General features: G+C 33.7%; 2 protein-coding genes across 2 annotated transcripts in view; both read left to right on the top strand.

The window, feature by feature from the left end:
• The window catches only part of LOC133193419 (uncharacterized), a 144,129-nt gene that overhangs the window by 21,613 nt on the left and 104,344 nt on the right, over positions 1-18,172 (top strand). The window lies entirely within an intron of this gene.
• LOC133193408 (14 kDa phosphohistidine phosphatase-like) lies at positions 1,056-16,342 on the top strand. The gene is made up of 3 exons (XM_061329333.1): positions 1,056-1,464; positions 11,526-11,650; positions 14,849-16,342. Exons 1-3 carry the CDS (start codon positions 1,278-1,280, stop codon positions 14,939-14,941), a joined length of 405 nt encoding a protein of 134 aa, XP_061185317.1. The 5' UTR covers positions 1,056-1,277; the 3' UTR covers positions 14,942-16,342.

An 18,172-nucleotide genomic window follows, 5' to 3' on the forward strand; every position in this document is an offset into this window, starting at 1 on the left:
AGTTACAATTAATGGAAGAGCCATTGCAACAGCTTCTATTCAATGTGAGCGTAAATTTTGATTTTCACTGATGACGTTGCACTTGTGCGGCGCGCTCAAGGTTTGTGAGGTCAAAATAAAATACACTTTAACGGTTAGACCCCCCTCCTTGTTAAGGTGTTTTGAACGCCTTCGCTTTCCACACATTTGATAAGCAATATAAATATGGAATATAACAGTGAAAAACTGTACTTATTGAATGAAAGTGATGTCACAGTGCAGAATATTGATCAGAAGTGCGGCAAAACTTGAGATTGACCTTCCCTTCCTGAAGAAATTTATAATAAATGCTTAATATTTTTAATTAATCGTGCTCGTGAAAATATATATTAAAAATTCCTGCCCCACTCGTGAATAAATTCCATATCCAACTACAAATCATTGAATATCCTCTATATATTTCGTTCGAACGACATGATATCTCGTCGGAGATATAAACATGGTACAGTGTATTTAAAACGAGATAATCATTATTAACATTTTTTTATATCTTGTGATTATATTTAGATGCTAATTTCATATGCCTATATATGACTGTAAATATGTTTTGATGCAGGACCACAATGAATAATATATAATTATTGCTGTTTTTGAGGTCAATGCGATGATTTAGCCACCTGAGGAGTACAATATTCACCAAGCCCGAAGGGCGAGGTGAATATTGTACTTCGAAGGTGACTAAATCATCGTATTGACGAAAAAACAGCAATAATGTTTTATTATATGATTCGATTTATTAAAGGATACAAACTCATTCAGCAGTTCATGCCATCTTACTTGTTTACATTCGCTGAAGTCCTTACTAAACGCGATAAGAGAAGCATTTGATTCAATTTGACGATACATGAAAAATGACCTAGGCCTAGATCTGAGATTTATATATTAATCCCATGAAGTTCTTTGTCCTTTTATCAAAGATAAAAACATTGTCGATTTTCCCCTTTCTTTTCCTCTCATGTCTCTTCTTGGCTTTCGTAGGAAGTGCCATTCGGAATTCCCTCTTCCAAGGTCAACCAATCAAAACGCAGAGCGCGGCAGGGAAACACCTGTCTTACGCACAGCTCACATGCTACCGAAAGTGACTTCACTAAACTCATAGAGCTCTTGAGAGTCCGTCGATAAAAGATTCGCTGTTTTGTATTTTCTTCAAACATTCAGGACTACTTTAAGTCGAGTGATTCGGTGTACAAACGTTCAAATTCTTTTCCGCTTTGACATTTTTTCACCTGTCCGTCCAAATGTCGGTGCCTGCCACGGCGATAGCTTCACCAGAAGCCTACAAGAATGCCAAGCTAATGACTGTTCCTGATGTCGATATAGACAAAAGTGGAAAATTCAAATATGTGTTAATTAAGGTGCACGATCCCTCTGGGGATCGGGTATTCAAACACATTGTGAGAGGGTACGGCAGATGTGACTATCACGGTAAGTGATGATGCTGCTCGCCTTGTTACCGTTAGATGTACACTCTGATAATTGGACATGGCGTGCACAATGTAGAGATTGCCTCAGGGTAGTATGGGGGGAACCATGCACAGTTCTGAAAGTGAGTCCTTATGACTACTGCTGAGTTAATAAGAAGTAATACTTGTTGCAGTGTCACAGTGAGATGGAAGGAGTAAGGTTTCTTTTTAAAAAAAAAAAGTGGAACAGGGAGGTTTAGGGAAAGTCAAGTTTGGTACATTATCAGCAAGCATTTGCATGGCAAAAGCTTTCCTGCAGGAGTTTGCATCATTTTGAACTACTTTCTCCAATCAGGGACCTATATACTAAGTATATAGGTCCCTGTTCCAATGTATTGTAAATTAAAAAAAAAAGGATTAAAAAAGGGATTTTTGCAAACAGCATCCTCCTTTTTTTAATATTAATTTTGTTATGTATAAAAATATAATCATAACTATCATCAGGTGATCCAGATGGCTAATGACTAAGAAGTCATAGCTCTTTAGTCTTTCTGGGGCAGGATATAAATCAGTGGCTTTTTTTTAACCTTTTCAAAAAAGTTGAACGTGTTCATGTCCAGTTTAAATATTCCAACTTTGAGGTGTGGACCTCAATTACTAGAGAATAGCCTAGCTTGATCACTGACTAGTATCATTTAGATCACCATTTCCATCTAGCTTTTATCTGAGTAACTTGATGACATTAAATCTGAAATGACCATCTGGTTTCCAGATTGATTTTTATTACTCTGATCATTGTAGCATATTAATGCAATGATGGGGGTATTACTTGTACAGTGTTGATTTGGATTTAAGTGGAATTATTTACAACATAGATGTGTCATATTTTTTTATGGGATGGCCTGATCTCTATCCTGGCAACTTAGAGTTCCTAACCTGGATTCTTAATCATTAATTCACAGGCTCAGAAGTCCACAATAGGGCCAGTCCATACAGGACTAGGTTAATCTGGGTTATCTTGATTATCTTAATCCACAATATTTAATCTAGGTTGCCTTCATACTGCAGTTTCATCCTGGGTCAACTGCGACCTTGTCTAGTTAAGTTAATCTGGGTCAAGTTAACCTAGCTTAACATGACCTTCAATTTTCAGTCATCTACAGTCACACTGCATTTGTTATTTTGGGTTAAATTAGCTCATCTTTAGCAATGTTGTTATTGTGAAATAATATGAATTCACAGTCAATAGTTTTTAATGACACTATTTAGAGAAACTTCCCTTGAATGCACTCTTTTTTTTTTATGAAAGTTTTTTAATAAAATCCAAATCTTGTCAAATTTTTGGGTACAGTATTTGAGAGGTGCCTTATTCAACACTCACACTTCATCCTAGCATTTTTGTCAGAATGATCAATGGTTTGCCAACACTCCCTTAATCAGAGATTTTTTTCAACCCAATGGGAATGGTTCCCATACTGATTCAACTGGGAAAAAAAGTGCCAAAATAGAACCAATTGGGATTTTCTATTATATCAACAAATGACATTTAAATTATGCTTATTCTAAACTCATTAACTTTTAATCCAAGCTTTCATCTCAGGCTTCAATGAACTGTTCCAAGATCTTGCACCAAAATGTGTCTATCCTTGTCTCCACTATCCATCCCCTACACTTTGCATGTTTCCAATACCAAAGAGTTCCTATGCAACAGGTAATCTCAATAATAGCTATTCTGGTTTAAGTTTACCAAGAATATTTATATGAGTTTATTTTGGCCTGAGTATATTGAGTTAAGTGCCGTAGGAGGAGAATCAACCTCAGTCTGTGACACCAAAAATTGCAACTTCCTCCCTCAGACCCCAAAAAGAAATGAGGAGAACTGAGGAATTTTCTGACAGATATAAATTAAATAAAAAAGAAATAGGTGTACTTTTTGTAAGGATAAATTTATGCAAACTGGAGGTTGAACTTTATTTGTGAACCAGCACATATATTTATAATCATATTCTACATATTAACTGGATCTGGACCCATTTGACCCCCCCCCCCCCATTTTACAAGATCGGTGCATCAGCTGTGAAATTTAAAATACTCTGAAGCAAAGAGTTATGTACACATGAATATTGATGATATAAAACCAAGAAGGAATATAATAAAATATAAATGTGGCATTAAAGATTTTAACTTCGAAATGTATGCATTCAAAGTGTATTTCTTTCATTTTGAGTAATAAACTGTCTTGAAATACATCCTCAGACTTAGACATCTTGTAGTCAGATTGAATTTTGCACAACCACTTATAGAGAGATAAATATGCAAAAGACTTGGAAACTTTAGGTACCTTCAGAAGTGAACATTTAACAGTTCATTGAAATAATTAACTCAATTTTTTACTTTATCCTATTCACATCAGAGTTTCAGTTAGACATGACAGTCCAAAAAATTGATGTCTGTATACATGAACACATATTTTAAAAGATTAAATTTTTAGATTTGTTAATGGGTACCAGGTATTTCACAGTTTCATTCACACAGCTATGTTTACTATACTGACCCCAAACTAACTTTTGGGGGAAAAAAATCAGCCTATGTACTCTTCAGGACCTGGTTAAAGCTAGTCCTAAAAACACAATACCGAATGATTCACCTCTTTTGGAGCACTTTTTGCAGTACTTGGGATTTTTTGTATTTCTGTTTAGTGCTTATTTTTGGTAAACTTCAAAGAGAAAATCCCTGGAGTTCCATTTATTATTCATGGACAAAAACTTCATCCTGAAAAGTAAGGTTCAATTTGGCAGCCATTTCCCATTCATTCATAGGGGATAATCAATCATCAATAACTACATTTGTCACAAGAGCTAAAAGAGAGAAAATTGACTCATTTGGCACTGAATCATGATAAGTTTTCCACATTAAGTGGAAAGGACATGTTTATGAAAATGAAGAAACTGTTATATATGAATAAATGCTTGTTAAAAAAAAATGAAAATTGACATCTTAAAAGCGTGCAAGATGAAATGAGTTGTAATAATTTTATTTTTTTTTCAGTTCCAAAGCTGGTACATGTTTTAGTAGATCGTGCAAAAACAATTATCAGTAAGAACATTAAAGAACATATAACCATGCAGACTGACTTGAATAATATTATTTGCCATGTTTCTTTGTGATTGAGTAGATGTTTAACATAGCAGTGATATTAAGGATGAGTTAGGGATAGGGAAAAACAGCCTGACTTTTACCTCATGCTCAAGCATAGACATTGCTGAAAGTGATTCACAAACTGTGCCTCGCCTCCCAGTTATAATGTTAGGTCAGGGAGGATAGCATTGTTGCATAACAGCATTGTTGGAATACATGGTTATACTCTGTCTTTCCGTTTCTTTATCAAAGGTACCATTATATATGGTTAACCACTATTTATACCCATGTCATGTATTTTGTGTAATATTGTTCTAAAAATATGTGGCTGTGTTATATGTTGCAACATTTCAGGAGGCACAATATTTGATAAAAAATGATAATACTAGAGATTGAGATTAATTGCTTCCTGGAGGAGAAAGTTTTGGGGGCATCAGGTGGGGGTACTGCACTAGACACTGATAGCTAGTTTCACCAGCTGTTTCTTGGAAGTATGGAAATTTTGACCTCATAACATAATGAAGCATCAGAAATTTTAGAATTGTAATAGACATACATTGCAATAATGACTGACAGAAAAATCTATTGTCATATTTTTTTTAATTTAAGATCCAGCAGAAATGAGTATGAAGTAATTGAACCCAAACATTATAAGCTTATGTCTCTCCCTGTTCTAGGACTAGTATGTATAATGCCATTAAATTCAATCTTTTAAGATGTTTTTTGGTAAAGGATATACATAATAATAACCCTTATTTCCCTCATGTGAGTTTTTTTGTGGATCAGGCACAAGATAAATAGAATTGTACGGTGTCTGTCATTACACGTGTTTGGCTTGTAACAGTACGTGGTGTGTCTGTTCAGATAAGTCTTGTTTCCACTGAGAAGCAGAGTACAGTGTGTCCTCAATGGAATTGCTGCACAGACAAAATTTGTATAGGTAGATACACAGAGCACTATACAGATAAGATTGTAGACTTTTGTTCAGAAGTAATTTCCTGAATGGAGTGGAAGTAAAGGGCGTTGATATATATACGCTCAAAAAACAACAGGTTCATTTAAAGTGTGAACAGCTTTACTCTCGAAGAAAATCAAGAGTAGAGCAAGCCTAGTTGTAGCTGTTTCATAGAATCTCACAGGGAATTGGTCACATTTTCTAATATTGAGGATCTTTCTAAATCTTTAACAACCACATTGATTGCTTATCCTAGGCAGAAATTGGTTCTAGCAGAACTTAATTGCCAATATTTCTAAGAGTGAATACAACCCTTGGAAGGCTTTATTGAGACCAAACTTGCGTTTTGTCTCGAAGAAATATTGATGCCTTTTAAATATGTCAATCAAGGGCCCAAAATCATGACTGGTTCTAATTATTCTGTGAATGATTTTTTTCGGTTTGAAAACATGTATGGTATTTTAGTCAGTAATGTTAAGTAAACTCTGGAAAATATTTTTTTTTTGGGGGGGGGGGGGATTTACATAATATGCATTCATTAGACTTAACAAAAGAATCATAAATTGTTAGGTCTGACATAAGTTTTTAGGCATGAACCAGCAAGAGGATTTTAAACCAATATTCTAACCAGAAGCATTTACAGGAAATGGAAAATATGATTAATTATAAGATTGAATTTAAGTTGTAAAATGTAATTTCTATATTAAATAATGGTGTAGAAAAATGTTAGTGCTTTCAGGTTGGATGAAGCTTAGGCCAAACAAAAAAATATGTGTGGTTCCGGTTACACTTCCAAAAAAATTAGGGTAGGTAGGTAGGGATTTTTTTTTTTTTTTTTTTTTAACAAAATGATTTTCTTAATTTTTTCTAAATAATACCTATCACTGCTTTGCAAATGGCATTTAGATGTGGTGTGATAATATACTAGTCAATATTGGTAGGGGATGCCTACATGCAAGCTTGCTTTGGATTTTACACTATTAAACACTTGCACTATGTTTTGCAAGGAGGCCGTCATTGCTGAAACTAAAACTTAAACTGGAGCCATTGATGGAAATCGGGGGAAATTCCGGAAAAAATATGAAAATTGCCAAAAAAAATTTAGGGTCGGGGTATAAAATGGGAAGGTCGGGTAACCGGAACCGCACATATTTTTTTATTCGGCCTTATTGTTCAAAGTGGCAAATTTCTTTGTTGAACAACATCATGATACAGACGCTGACAATATGGTGTTTTCTATGTGTCCTTCTAGACTGTGATTGTAATATTAATAAACTGGACTGTGTTTTCTCATCAGTAGAGAGGATGCAAATTCCTTTATATCTTGCCTTCAGTCATGTATTGGTTTTGTAATAGTGTCCATTTCCAATCACTGAGTGCCAAGAGGTTATCTACATCGTGACTTTGAGTCTACCAGAAGAAACCTGAGTGTGGCCGCCACTAACAATGTAGAAAATGCATTGTGTGTGTAGTTTGTAAGAATACAACATTCCTCAGCATATATATTGGCATAAGATTCTCTTCATTAAGGTGGCAGGCAATAATTACACATACACATTATCATGTAATATATCTGTTAGCTACTCCATATTCCTCTAATGATCTTTGGCCATCTGTTTTCTATATTCAAGTAGCTTTTCAATTTCCCACAGTCCCATCTCATAGGTATTAATGTTTTATACTGATATATTATGAGGTTAAATATCTGATATTGATAACTTTTACCGGTATGTATGTGGTAAAATGTTATATCTAGATAGCATGAGAAACTTAATAATAGCTTATTAGTATATTATATTTTTGTACTGCTTGCTTTTCAAAGTACGGTTTAATTAAGACAGCCTATATTGCAACAAATTTCAGTATGACAAAACTTCAGTTATTTGTAAAATAAAACCATTTGAATATTTTTGGTACATCCTTTTTTTATTGCTACCTAGACTTTTTGCTGACTGAAAGATTGGAAGTGAATAAAGTATTGCCAAACAAAATGGCAGAGGTTGCTTAATTACTGATAGCATTGGAAGTTTTCATAGTGATATAAAATGTGTACTTATTTGTAAAAAATGTGGGGGGGGGGGGGGGCAGGACTGCAAGCCAAAGTTGTTTTTTATGCCTTGCCATGAATATGGCCATGGCATATCATGTCTGTGTTCCATCCTTCTGTCTGTTCGTCCATCACACTTTGTGTTTAGCTCAGTTTCAAAGAAACTATTCAAGATATGTTAACAAAAATGCATATGGTGAGAGAGCATTTCAACTGTGACATATTTTTCTGACCTTGACCTTCCCTCTGACCTTCATCTAACTTCCCTATTTTGTGTTTTGCTAATGTAATATATATATATATATATATATATATATATATATATATATATACATACACAGGGATTTATCAGCCTATTTTGGGAAATGCCATTTTTGGGGAATTGGGAAAAAATTATCGGCTATTTGATGAAATTGGGAAAAATGAAAAATCAACATTTCAGCATGAATTCTAATTTGGGCAATCAAACAGACAAATTATTGATCCAACTTCATCATACAAGATCAATTATCAGAATAATACACTTAAATAACACTAAATATGACTTCAGTGAGTATAAAGTATTTATACAACTTAGGGTAGTACATGTGTGTATGAGATTCCAATTTAGGTCATTAGAATTTATCTGTTACTGGAGATTATAAACCTCCTGCAAAAAAAATTATACTAAGTTCCATTTTATTATGTAAAAATGCATTGAAAATATATTTTTCTATCTAAAATAATGCCTACAGTTCTTACCATTCCCTCGTAGATCAATTGAGTAGGTGGAAATAACTTAATACATCTACGTAATAACACATCACCATTTTCAGAAAAACGGGGGAAATTCGGATTAAAAGTCAGAGATGTTTTACAGTGTTTTTTTAAAACGTGTTACGGCTGTAGCTTTGCTAAATGAGTTAATCAGAGGAAAACTACAGACAATCTGACAATTTTACTTAGTGTTTATTAAATATAAAAGCATTGTTTAGCAATTGGGAAAAAATACTGCAAAATTGGGAAAAATTTAACATATTTTCAATTGGGAATGGGGCCGAATTTCGGTCCCTGAGAGAGTACTGATAAATCCCTGATATATATATATATATATTTAACTATGTCATGATATTCTGACCTTGTCATTCATATGACCTTGACCTCTTAATTCTTTATTTTGCATTTATTTACTCTATTTCAAAGAGACAGTTACTGATATTTTCATCAAACTTTATAGAAAGGTACAAATTTATAAGAGCTATTCAGCTGTGTCATTACTTTGTGACCTTGACCTTCCCAGTGACCTTGACCTCACTGTTGCTTATTTTGTGTTAAGCTCAGTTTCAAAGCAATTATTAAAGATATTTTTATTACAACTCTAACACTGATACATATTAGTGGGAGCTAAACAACTTTGCTATAATTTTCTGATCTTGACCCTATGACCTTGATTCCATCATTTTCAATCAAATCTCTAATATATTGAGAAATTGTAGACTTTCTACGAGTTCAAAGTTCTTTCTTTTTGCCATCACCCTAATGAATCTACAATTTTTAATCACTTTATAGAATATTATTGAGAAATGAAACTTAATATGGCTAAACTTATTCATTTTACTTATAGAAACATAGATTTAGCTGTTATTTTCATGAATTTGAAAAAAAAATTGTTTGGAGCAGATGCCCTTCAAGGTGTAAGGACAGTCTGGGATAAGGGGTCTATCGAGTTTGTGCTTGATCACTACAAAATATACTTTGCAATCTTTTAAAATAACAATTTCTGTTGGTCATTCTTTCTATATTGATATATTTTTTTTCTTTTTTCCAATTTTAAAGCCATCATTTTTTTCTAGAAAGGAATTGATACATGCAAAGCACCACTGATTTGTTAGTTTTCTGCTGAGAAGCCAAAAAAACTAAATTAAAAAAACGAATACAGTTCAAACAGTATATATATTTCAGCATCTCACTCCCTAGACATCCTTTGGTTTTACAGAACTTTTGAACATGAAATGAAAACTATGTACACATGGCTCAACATGTTTTTTTTTTCTACAATTGATGAATTTTCACACATGTGCTTGAACTTCAGAACAGTTTCCTTGACTCTGATATGGATTTGAATTGACTGGTGGTAATTGATGAGGCTTTGGAATGAAGGAAAAGTCAAACTTTAGCATCAGGACAGGATTTATCAATGAAATGCCACTTAAATATGTCGAGATATCTAACAGATTGTAAAGAGTTTCAAGATTGACTGGCAGATGCACCTGGTGGGTTCCTGGAAGGAGATTTTTTTTTTTTTGGTATAAATAGGGATTGTTCAACCTTAGTGCTAAGAAAGATGCTTTTTGATAATAGAGTTTTTAAAAAAAATTAAGAAAATGTATTTAGCTGAACTTCGGCTTAAATCTGTTACTGCATATGAAACTGGAAATATTCTTAGACTATTGGTTCTATAAAATAGTGACTGATTACAGTATTTAAATGTTATTGGTTTTACATGTGTGGGTTTTTCCCTTTCATTCTGATTGTTTAGAAGGTTTTTTTCATTTTGCACAAGATTTATTCAAAAATGTCATTAAGGTTGAAGATGACCATGGGAGACAAATCTGTAGGGAACAGGGATGATAATTGTGTTGTTTTTCAGAGTCACACGGAAATCTCCCAGCAAGAACAAGAACCACTAACCGGGACAAATTTATTAGAGTTTTATAGCCTTCGCTAGGAACTTCATTAACTGAGGGATGAATTCTATAACCATCTATAACACATTTAAAATGATTTTTCTTTGCAGTAAGGTTATTGCAGATCAGTTTATCAGCAGTGAATCAATTTCATTCATTCTTTTTTTGATACCACAGAGAGCATTTGGACAAGATAAGGGAGAGTGATCAGTCTGTAAATCTTGAGATTTTTTTCTGCCAAATATTGTGAAAAGATGCTGGAAATTAATTAAATTTTGGGGAAATGTGTAAGATGCAGTAGGAGACTGGTTGTGTTTTGGTGGAGCTGTTAAGTTTTTGGTGTATCTGCAGACTACTATCACATTCTTTGATGATTTATGCAGTGCTGTAGGTCAATTTAGGATTCTCCTATTGTTATCTGCCCCTGCAGAGCATCATGTCCTACTGGGTCTGAAACCAAGAAAAAATGTCAAAAATTGATGTAGGCTTCCATCAGACTAAAATGTTTATTGTCTGGAATCAATTAGTTGTATCTACTGACACTAACCTATTGATAAAGACAGGAAATCAGTGAGTGCACAGTATTTTTTATTCCCTCTCCTGTGACGATACCTTGCTTATAAGAAATATTGGAATAAATCAAAATGTAAAGTCAATATAGGTTATTATTTTGTGTATTGAAATTCCCCTGTGTACTATACCAATAATTGTATTTCGAACAATTTCATCTCAAGGTCAAGCATATAAAAGTTTAGTGTCCATACTAGATGTATGTGTAGCAGTTTTGGTTCAAGGGTGCAGGTATATTAAAAAAATATATATTAAGCATTTTGATATACTGTAGATTCCTAAATATACGCGAGGAATAAATTATCGCGTAATTATGCGAGAAGCACCACTCGCGAAATAAAATTACTCGTTATTTTTGTGGTGCTTCAATGTATATAAAATCTCTAGATAAATCACTGATTCGCGAATTATTGTTCCCGCGATTTGACTCCCTTGGGCCATTTCGCGATATTAAGTACTCGCGTAAAATAAGGAATTTACAGTATATGCATGTATCATTAGAAAATCTCATGTATCGATTCCGTAGTCAGTTCATGTACATCTAGAATGAATGTTTAAGTTATTTTATCAACACACTGATCAACATGTTAAGGCCTGTTATCAAAAATGTACTGTCTAAATGTGTATAAAAAGCTATTAGTCATTTTTCAGGTGCTTTTTCTAGATGTGTTACCTTGCTTTAAAGCCATTCCCTTTTTTTGTTGTAGCTGATGTTTATGACGAGGTGTGCCCAGACATAGAGAGTAAAGGTTTGGACTGCGAGTGTGTAGGGGGAGGTCGAATAGAACACGACCCAGTCAAGAAAAAACTGCAGATTTACGGATATTCTCAGGTAGATATTTATACTTTTTATGCATTTATCAAAGTCTATGCCAAGTCATGATCACTAAATGTGTAGTCAAAGTTCCTTCAAGCTGTAACAAATACTGGTAAAACTTATTTTAAGGTCAGACACAACATACCTTACAACCTACCTTACCCATTGATAAGTTTTCAAGATATTCCTAATCATAATCATAGTACCAAAACTACCATTAGATTTTTTTAGACCAAAAATCAGCATACATTGCTGAGGTTTTTGAATAGATATCAGATGATAAAAATCCTTGTGTTGTTAAAAGAAAAATATACAAAAATTACCAAACTGGTATTTCCTGGAAATTTCTTTTAGAAGAGGCGTACAGCATCATTAGGCATTGTAAAAGTCACACAAAGGTCCTTCAATTATTGAAAATCTTCAATTATACAGGAAATAGGAAAATAAAGTCAAAACAAAATTTCCTTAATGATCCTTCATAAATGCACACACAAAATCAATCCTGCTCATTGCTTTGCATTCTGTCAGACTGCATTGACTACAAGAGGAAGGTGTTGTAGTTGTCAAAAATTAACTTCTTTAAAAATTGTGTTATTATGCCCCCCTTCGGAGAAGGGAGAGCATATTGCTCTGCTTTGCTGCTGTTGGTCGGTCGGTCAGTCTGTCTGTTGGTCCACCAACAGTTTCCATTCAATTTCTTTGCAGAGGTTTCACATACTGAAATGAAATTTGATATACAGATTTATCATAAGAGACTCTAGGTCAGGTTCTGTTTTGGGTACAATCGAGCAATTTGTGACAGAGTTATGCCCCTTGGACTTAGAAAAATTCCAATTATTTCCACTTTCCATTCATTATCTCTGCAAAGGTTGAACAAATTAATTACTGATATATCATGAGAAACATGCTTTTGCCAAAGATGTGATGTAGAAGACTATTTCTGGTTGATGCAACTCAGATAGTACCAGTAGATGACCCCTATTGATTTTAAGTTCAAAAGGTCAATTTCATTTCCATGTACACTTCCCATAATGTATACTGCCCATAATAAAGGCTTGTGCACCCTATAATGTATGTCGGGGGGGGGGGGGGGGGGGGGGGTAAGTGTTTCACAAACATCTCTTGTTTACTTTCATACCTCTATAGTATATAACTCTCAAGAAACTCGTAATGGTTGAAAGTCAATTTTATTCAGAAAACACAGCAATGACATAGCAGAGCAGAGCTGTATGCTGTATGGAAATACAAAGGGTTTTAAATTCTTGCTCTGTAATGTCTTAAATATACACATGTTGAGGCTTTTAAACATGTAGATTTTCAAATTGTACTAGGTGTGTCACCATTTGTTTATTGTAAATTAATTGATTATGTATAGTCCACTACTGACTATAAATCTATTTCCATTTTAATGTTTTCTCACATAAATTCTCTCCTAATATTGAAATTTCTTTGAACATTGAGACACCCTTCAAATGAAAGCTCATCAAATTCTCTATCATGGGCTAAAATCTCAATGTGGCATGTCAGATTCATATTCCTGCAAAATGCACTTGTTCGCAAAAACATCTGAAAAAAGGAGTAAAAATAGGGGTTATTTCAGGGTAAGCATTCATTTAACAATTCAGTTTCTTTCCTTTCAAATATGTTTCAAAGACTGAAAATGTTTTTTAAAAGGAATTTTCTTTATTATTTTAAGTATCTTGAGTTTAGGTGACCCCTGACTTTATGTACTGTTTGCATATTAAGGAGCCGTCTCATTTTAGTGAGCTTTATTCTTCCTATTTTAAAAGTACAGTTGAACTTCGGTATCTCGAACACGGATATCTCAAAAACCATTGATATGTCAAAGTCATTTTGATGTCCCATCTGCTTATTAGTTCCCTACTGGTGAAACCGGAGGGGACTATAGGTTTCCTCCGAGTCTGTCCATCTGTCCATCCATCTGTCTGTCTAGCTGTCCGTCAGTCTGTCCCTCTGTCTGTCTGTCAGTCTGTCTCACTTGGTTTTCCGCATTTTTTTCTAAACGCTTGCAGATATTGAGCTGAATCTTGATTAGTTACAGATCAAGTTTGCATTTCGTTCCGCTTTAATGATTTTTGACGGAAATAGGACCTTTTCAATTTTTAAGGGTTTTCCGCAATTATTTTTTAAACGCTTGCAGATATTGAGCTGATTTTTGGTATGTGACTTTACCTTGATGAGTTAAAGATCAAGTTTGCATTTCGTTCCTCTTCAGTGATTTATGGCGGAATTATGGCATTTTCAATTTTTAACGGGAACCAGATTACACTTGCCGGTAGGGGACTAGTATTGCTAATGCAATACTCTCAGAATGCTTGTTCCTTAAGTATTTTACCCTGAATATCTCGAATTCTCAGTTATCTCGGAAGTATTTTCTTGGTCCCTTCGAGTTTGAGATAATGAGGTTTGACTGTAATATAAGGGGATGTACCCTTAGTACATGATGATACTTAATAAGTATCGTACTGCAGATGCTTCATCTGTCTTGTATTTTCAGAATAAGTGGCCAAATTAAAGTTTACAATGTAGGTCCTTTTTTCAAGTCAATAAGTCCTACCTGTACCAAACATGCATGAACATATATCATACATTAACATAGGATACATCTGACCTAAATCTTCCAAATAAAGGCTCAGGTTCATGTTGGACAAAATATCTCTGAGTAACTAGGGCCTGCCTACCAAATTTGCATGGATGTACCTTTTTTTGTAATTGAGGCCAGATTTATGCTTTTGGAAAAATTTCCATAGCCAAATAACTAAGGCCTACTGTACCAAACTTGTGTGGATGATGCATCTAGGTATACAGACTACCTAACATGGTTTGGGTGCTGTGTCTCATTTACATAATAATCCAGACGAATGTCCAGAGTAAAGGTTTTGGAGCAGATCCATTTCCAAGTAACTGCAAGCAACTGTAGACAATTTTTTGAGCATGATGCATCTTTGGGGTGTAGACTAGCAATCTTGCTTAGAAGCTGTATTTTTCAGATATGTAACTTAATTGAACAAAGTAAGAATGAAATTCGTACAAAATTTTAATGTATTAATAGATTTACTGAGTTGCTGAGATAAAGATATAGCAAAGAAAATTACATAGTAATCATGTCCATTTGTTATTACTGGTATTTTTTCTGAAAAGAATTTTTGTTAATTTAACTGTCATTTTGAATGAATTTTTCTTCTTTTTTAGGGATTTGGTCAAGCTGATCATGCCATTACAGCCGCTATACTTAGCAGAAAATATAAATATGAAAATATTACATTTTCCAATGAAGGATACTAGCAAAGGGCACAATTAGGATGTAAAGACTCAATATTTAATGGAAATATTTGCAGATTTGATGCATTTTTTGTCAGCTGGTCTGAAAACTTCCATTGGAATGGAGAGATGAAGGAATCATTTTCCAGCAAGAGAGAGATGATCTCCTTCTCTCCTTTATCTGTTTATAAAATGGGACTCTTGTGTATTGTAGTAAACATTTTAAGGCTATGTTTCTTGTTGATTTGAAAGTATTTAATGTGTGAACTTTGGAATTAGTCAAATATTGTTTCTTTTTATCAAATTATGTATTGTATATGTGTTTATATGTATTTAAGATGAAAACTCCACTTCATTTTGCGAAAAGCATCATAATTCTTATCTTCCTAGATTTTCATATCAAAAAATTTTGCAGACAAAATATACAAGAGTAAGTAAACTGTAGTAAAAATAAAATGAAAAAAAAAATATTTTTTTCCAAGTCAAAAATCAGCATTCCATTTCTTTATTGGAAAAAAAAAACAATTATGAACGAAAAGCATAAACTTCAACCATTGAGACTGACCTGGTAATTTCCCTCTCTATACAGACAGTGTGTGTGTATGTCATCTGCTTTTTTATAGGCCAAAATCCACTTTCAGTTCTGTTTTAATGTGTTTAGTTGATATTAATTTTTTGTTTTTTGTTCCCCTTGTTGTAATTCATGCATTTACTTTTGTATCAACGTTGTACTCTAACCATGCAGACACATGTACTTATACTGCTATCACTACTTGGAAACAAATTGCCTGTTTAAATTTCATCATTTCTCACAAAAAATTATCTTTTCAGATAAACGAAGCACAGATTCTACTTCTCTTAACTCACATATTAGTTTCGTTTCATTGACCATTACTCATACTAGCCAAATCTTAAAAGTGCAGTTTTCAGCAATAAAATGTTTTTTTTCCCATCACAACTATCTAGAACTTTTTCTTTATTCTTGCTTTTTATTCTTGAATTGTAATAAGCAGTTGAATAATAAATAAAATGCATTATGAGAAAATTATATGAAATATTACAAGCAGTATTAAAACTTTCAAAGGTTTGCATTCACATGTACTTTTATCGTGCATCATTATTGACCATTTTTCATACTTGAATCATCAGGCATGTTTTTAAATCATGTTTTATTCACTATCTCCTAAGAGATATTTAAGTTGGACATTAAAGTTTAGTTCAAGGAGGAACAAAATTGTGTGTTTTTCTCTGTAATTATCAGTTATATTCTGTGTTATTGATATTAAATGGTTGTTCACAGTGTTCCCTTAATGATTTTGTTTTTTGGCTTAATTTGATGTTAAGACTTTAGGCAAATACTGTTGATGCTTTTGTAAACTTTTAGCTGCTGTGATTCAAAAATAAAAAAAAAAAGATTGAAAAATTTCTAACTATTTACAGATTTTCTTTACAATAAATATAATGGAAGTGATAATAACTTACTACAGTAAAACACGCTTATAGCAAACATGCTTATAATGAAGTGACGCTTATGGCAAAGTGATTTTCATTCCCTGTGGCTTTAAAATATATTGTTAACTTAACAGATGAAACAAATTACATTTATAACGAAGCAGAATCGTCTGTCCTTGGCATTTTGTTATAAGCATGTTTTACTGTACTAGGTCGTGCACATTGAATCACCCATAGGCTCAATCTTCACAAAACCAAAGGTACCTGGCAGTCTTAGATACACAATTCTAGCTTTGGCTAGCAGATGAACCTTAAAGCTTGATGGCAGAGCACTGAACTGTTGGGACTCTGTCTTCTCAAACACAGGATCAGCTGATGAATTTCATACAAAAATGGCAAATGTAGTATAAAGACTTCAATTGGCTTTGTTGCAGAGCATTCAGTTTGTAGAAAAAGACAACCTATGGCACAAATGCTTGAACTGCTGGAGTGATGCTTAATTTTAACCATAAACATGTACCAGTAAGTTTTAGCTGTACCAGTTGAAGAGCTTCTGGGAAGGTAAGATGTCTGTTTTAGCCCCTACAGTTTTGGAGGATTTGATAAAACTTGATATCAAGAAAACCACACAAAGATACAAATTGTTTTTTACCAGTTTTGGATTTCAACAAATGGTGTTGCTATGATTACTACAATAAGGATTTTCCATGAAATTCTTTCAAAATGCTACACCTCTTACAGTTTTGGTCTGATTTCAGTAAAACTTTGATACACAAGGTAGAAATACTAAATACAAAGAAATTTTCGCTCCTATTTTATTCTCGCACTACTCACAGGTGGGTGAGTTTAAACCAGGGCGAATTCAAAGAACACAGTAAAGTTCTTAAACAGAAGGAATTTAAAACGGGGCTTTTTATGACTTCAATGCTGATTGGTTGAATGTATCTTGTAATTCAAAATAGTGAAAGAAAAAGTTGGGGTTAAAAATAATGTAAGTTTTATCTTGACTTCCTAAATATATCTTCATTTTTTGGCAAAGTCTGTTGAGTAAATGTGTAAAATTTGTTCTAAAGATATTAATTGAAACCTATGTTCATAGCATATAATAATGAAAACAAGAGGCCCATGGTCCACAACGCTCACCTGATTAATTTCGGCTCTGCTGTTCTTAACCAGATTTTCCCCCTTGTAATACGTATTGTGGACCAACCATACCACGGGGATCATGATTTGAACAATTTAGAATCTACACTACCTCAGAAAGCTTCCACATAAGTCAGCTTTTCTGGCCAAGTGGTTCTTGAGAAGAAGATTTTTAAAAGATTTTTTCCTATATATTTCAGTGCAAAACTTGGATTCCCTATTGTGGCCCCACCCTACCCCCAGGGGTCATGATTTGAACAATTCAGGAAGAAGATTTTTAAAGATTTTTTCTATATATTTCAATATACAACTTGGATTCTTTATTATGGCCCCACCCTACCCTGGGGATCATGATTTGAACAATTTAAAATCTACACTTTCCAAGGATGCTTCCACATAAGTTTCAGCTTTTCTGGCCTAGTGTTTCTTGAGAAGAAGATTTTTAAAGATTTTTCCTATATATTTCAATGTAAAACTTAAGATTCCCTATTGTGGCCCCACCCTACCCCTGGGGGTCATGATTTGAACAATTTTGAATCTACACTACCCCAGCATGTATCCATATAAGAATTACAATATAAGCATATGTATTCCATATAAGTTTCAGCTTTTCTGGCCCAGTCGTTCTTGAGAAGATTTTTTAATGACCCCACCCTATTT

Source organism: Saccostrea echinata, unplaced genomic scaffold (assembly GCF_033153115.1).
Source record: "Saccostrea echinata isolate AGI-Se365-2 ecotype Australia unplaced genomic scaffold, CSIRO_AGI_Sech_v1 ptg000027l, whole genome shotgun sequence".
Lineage (NCBI taxonomy): Eukaryota > Metazoa > Mollusca > Bivalvia > Ostreida > Ostreidae > Saccostrea > Saccostrea echinata.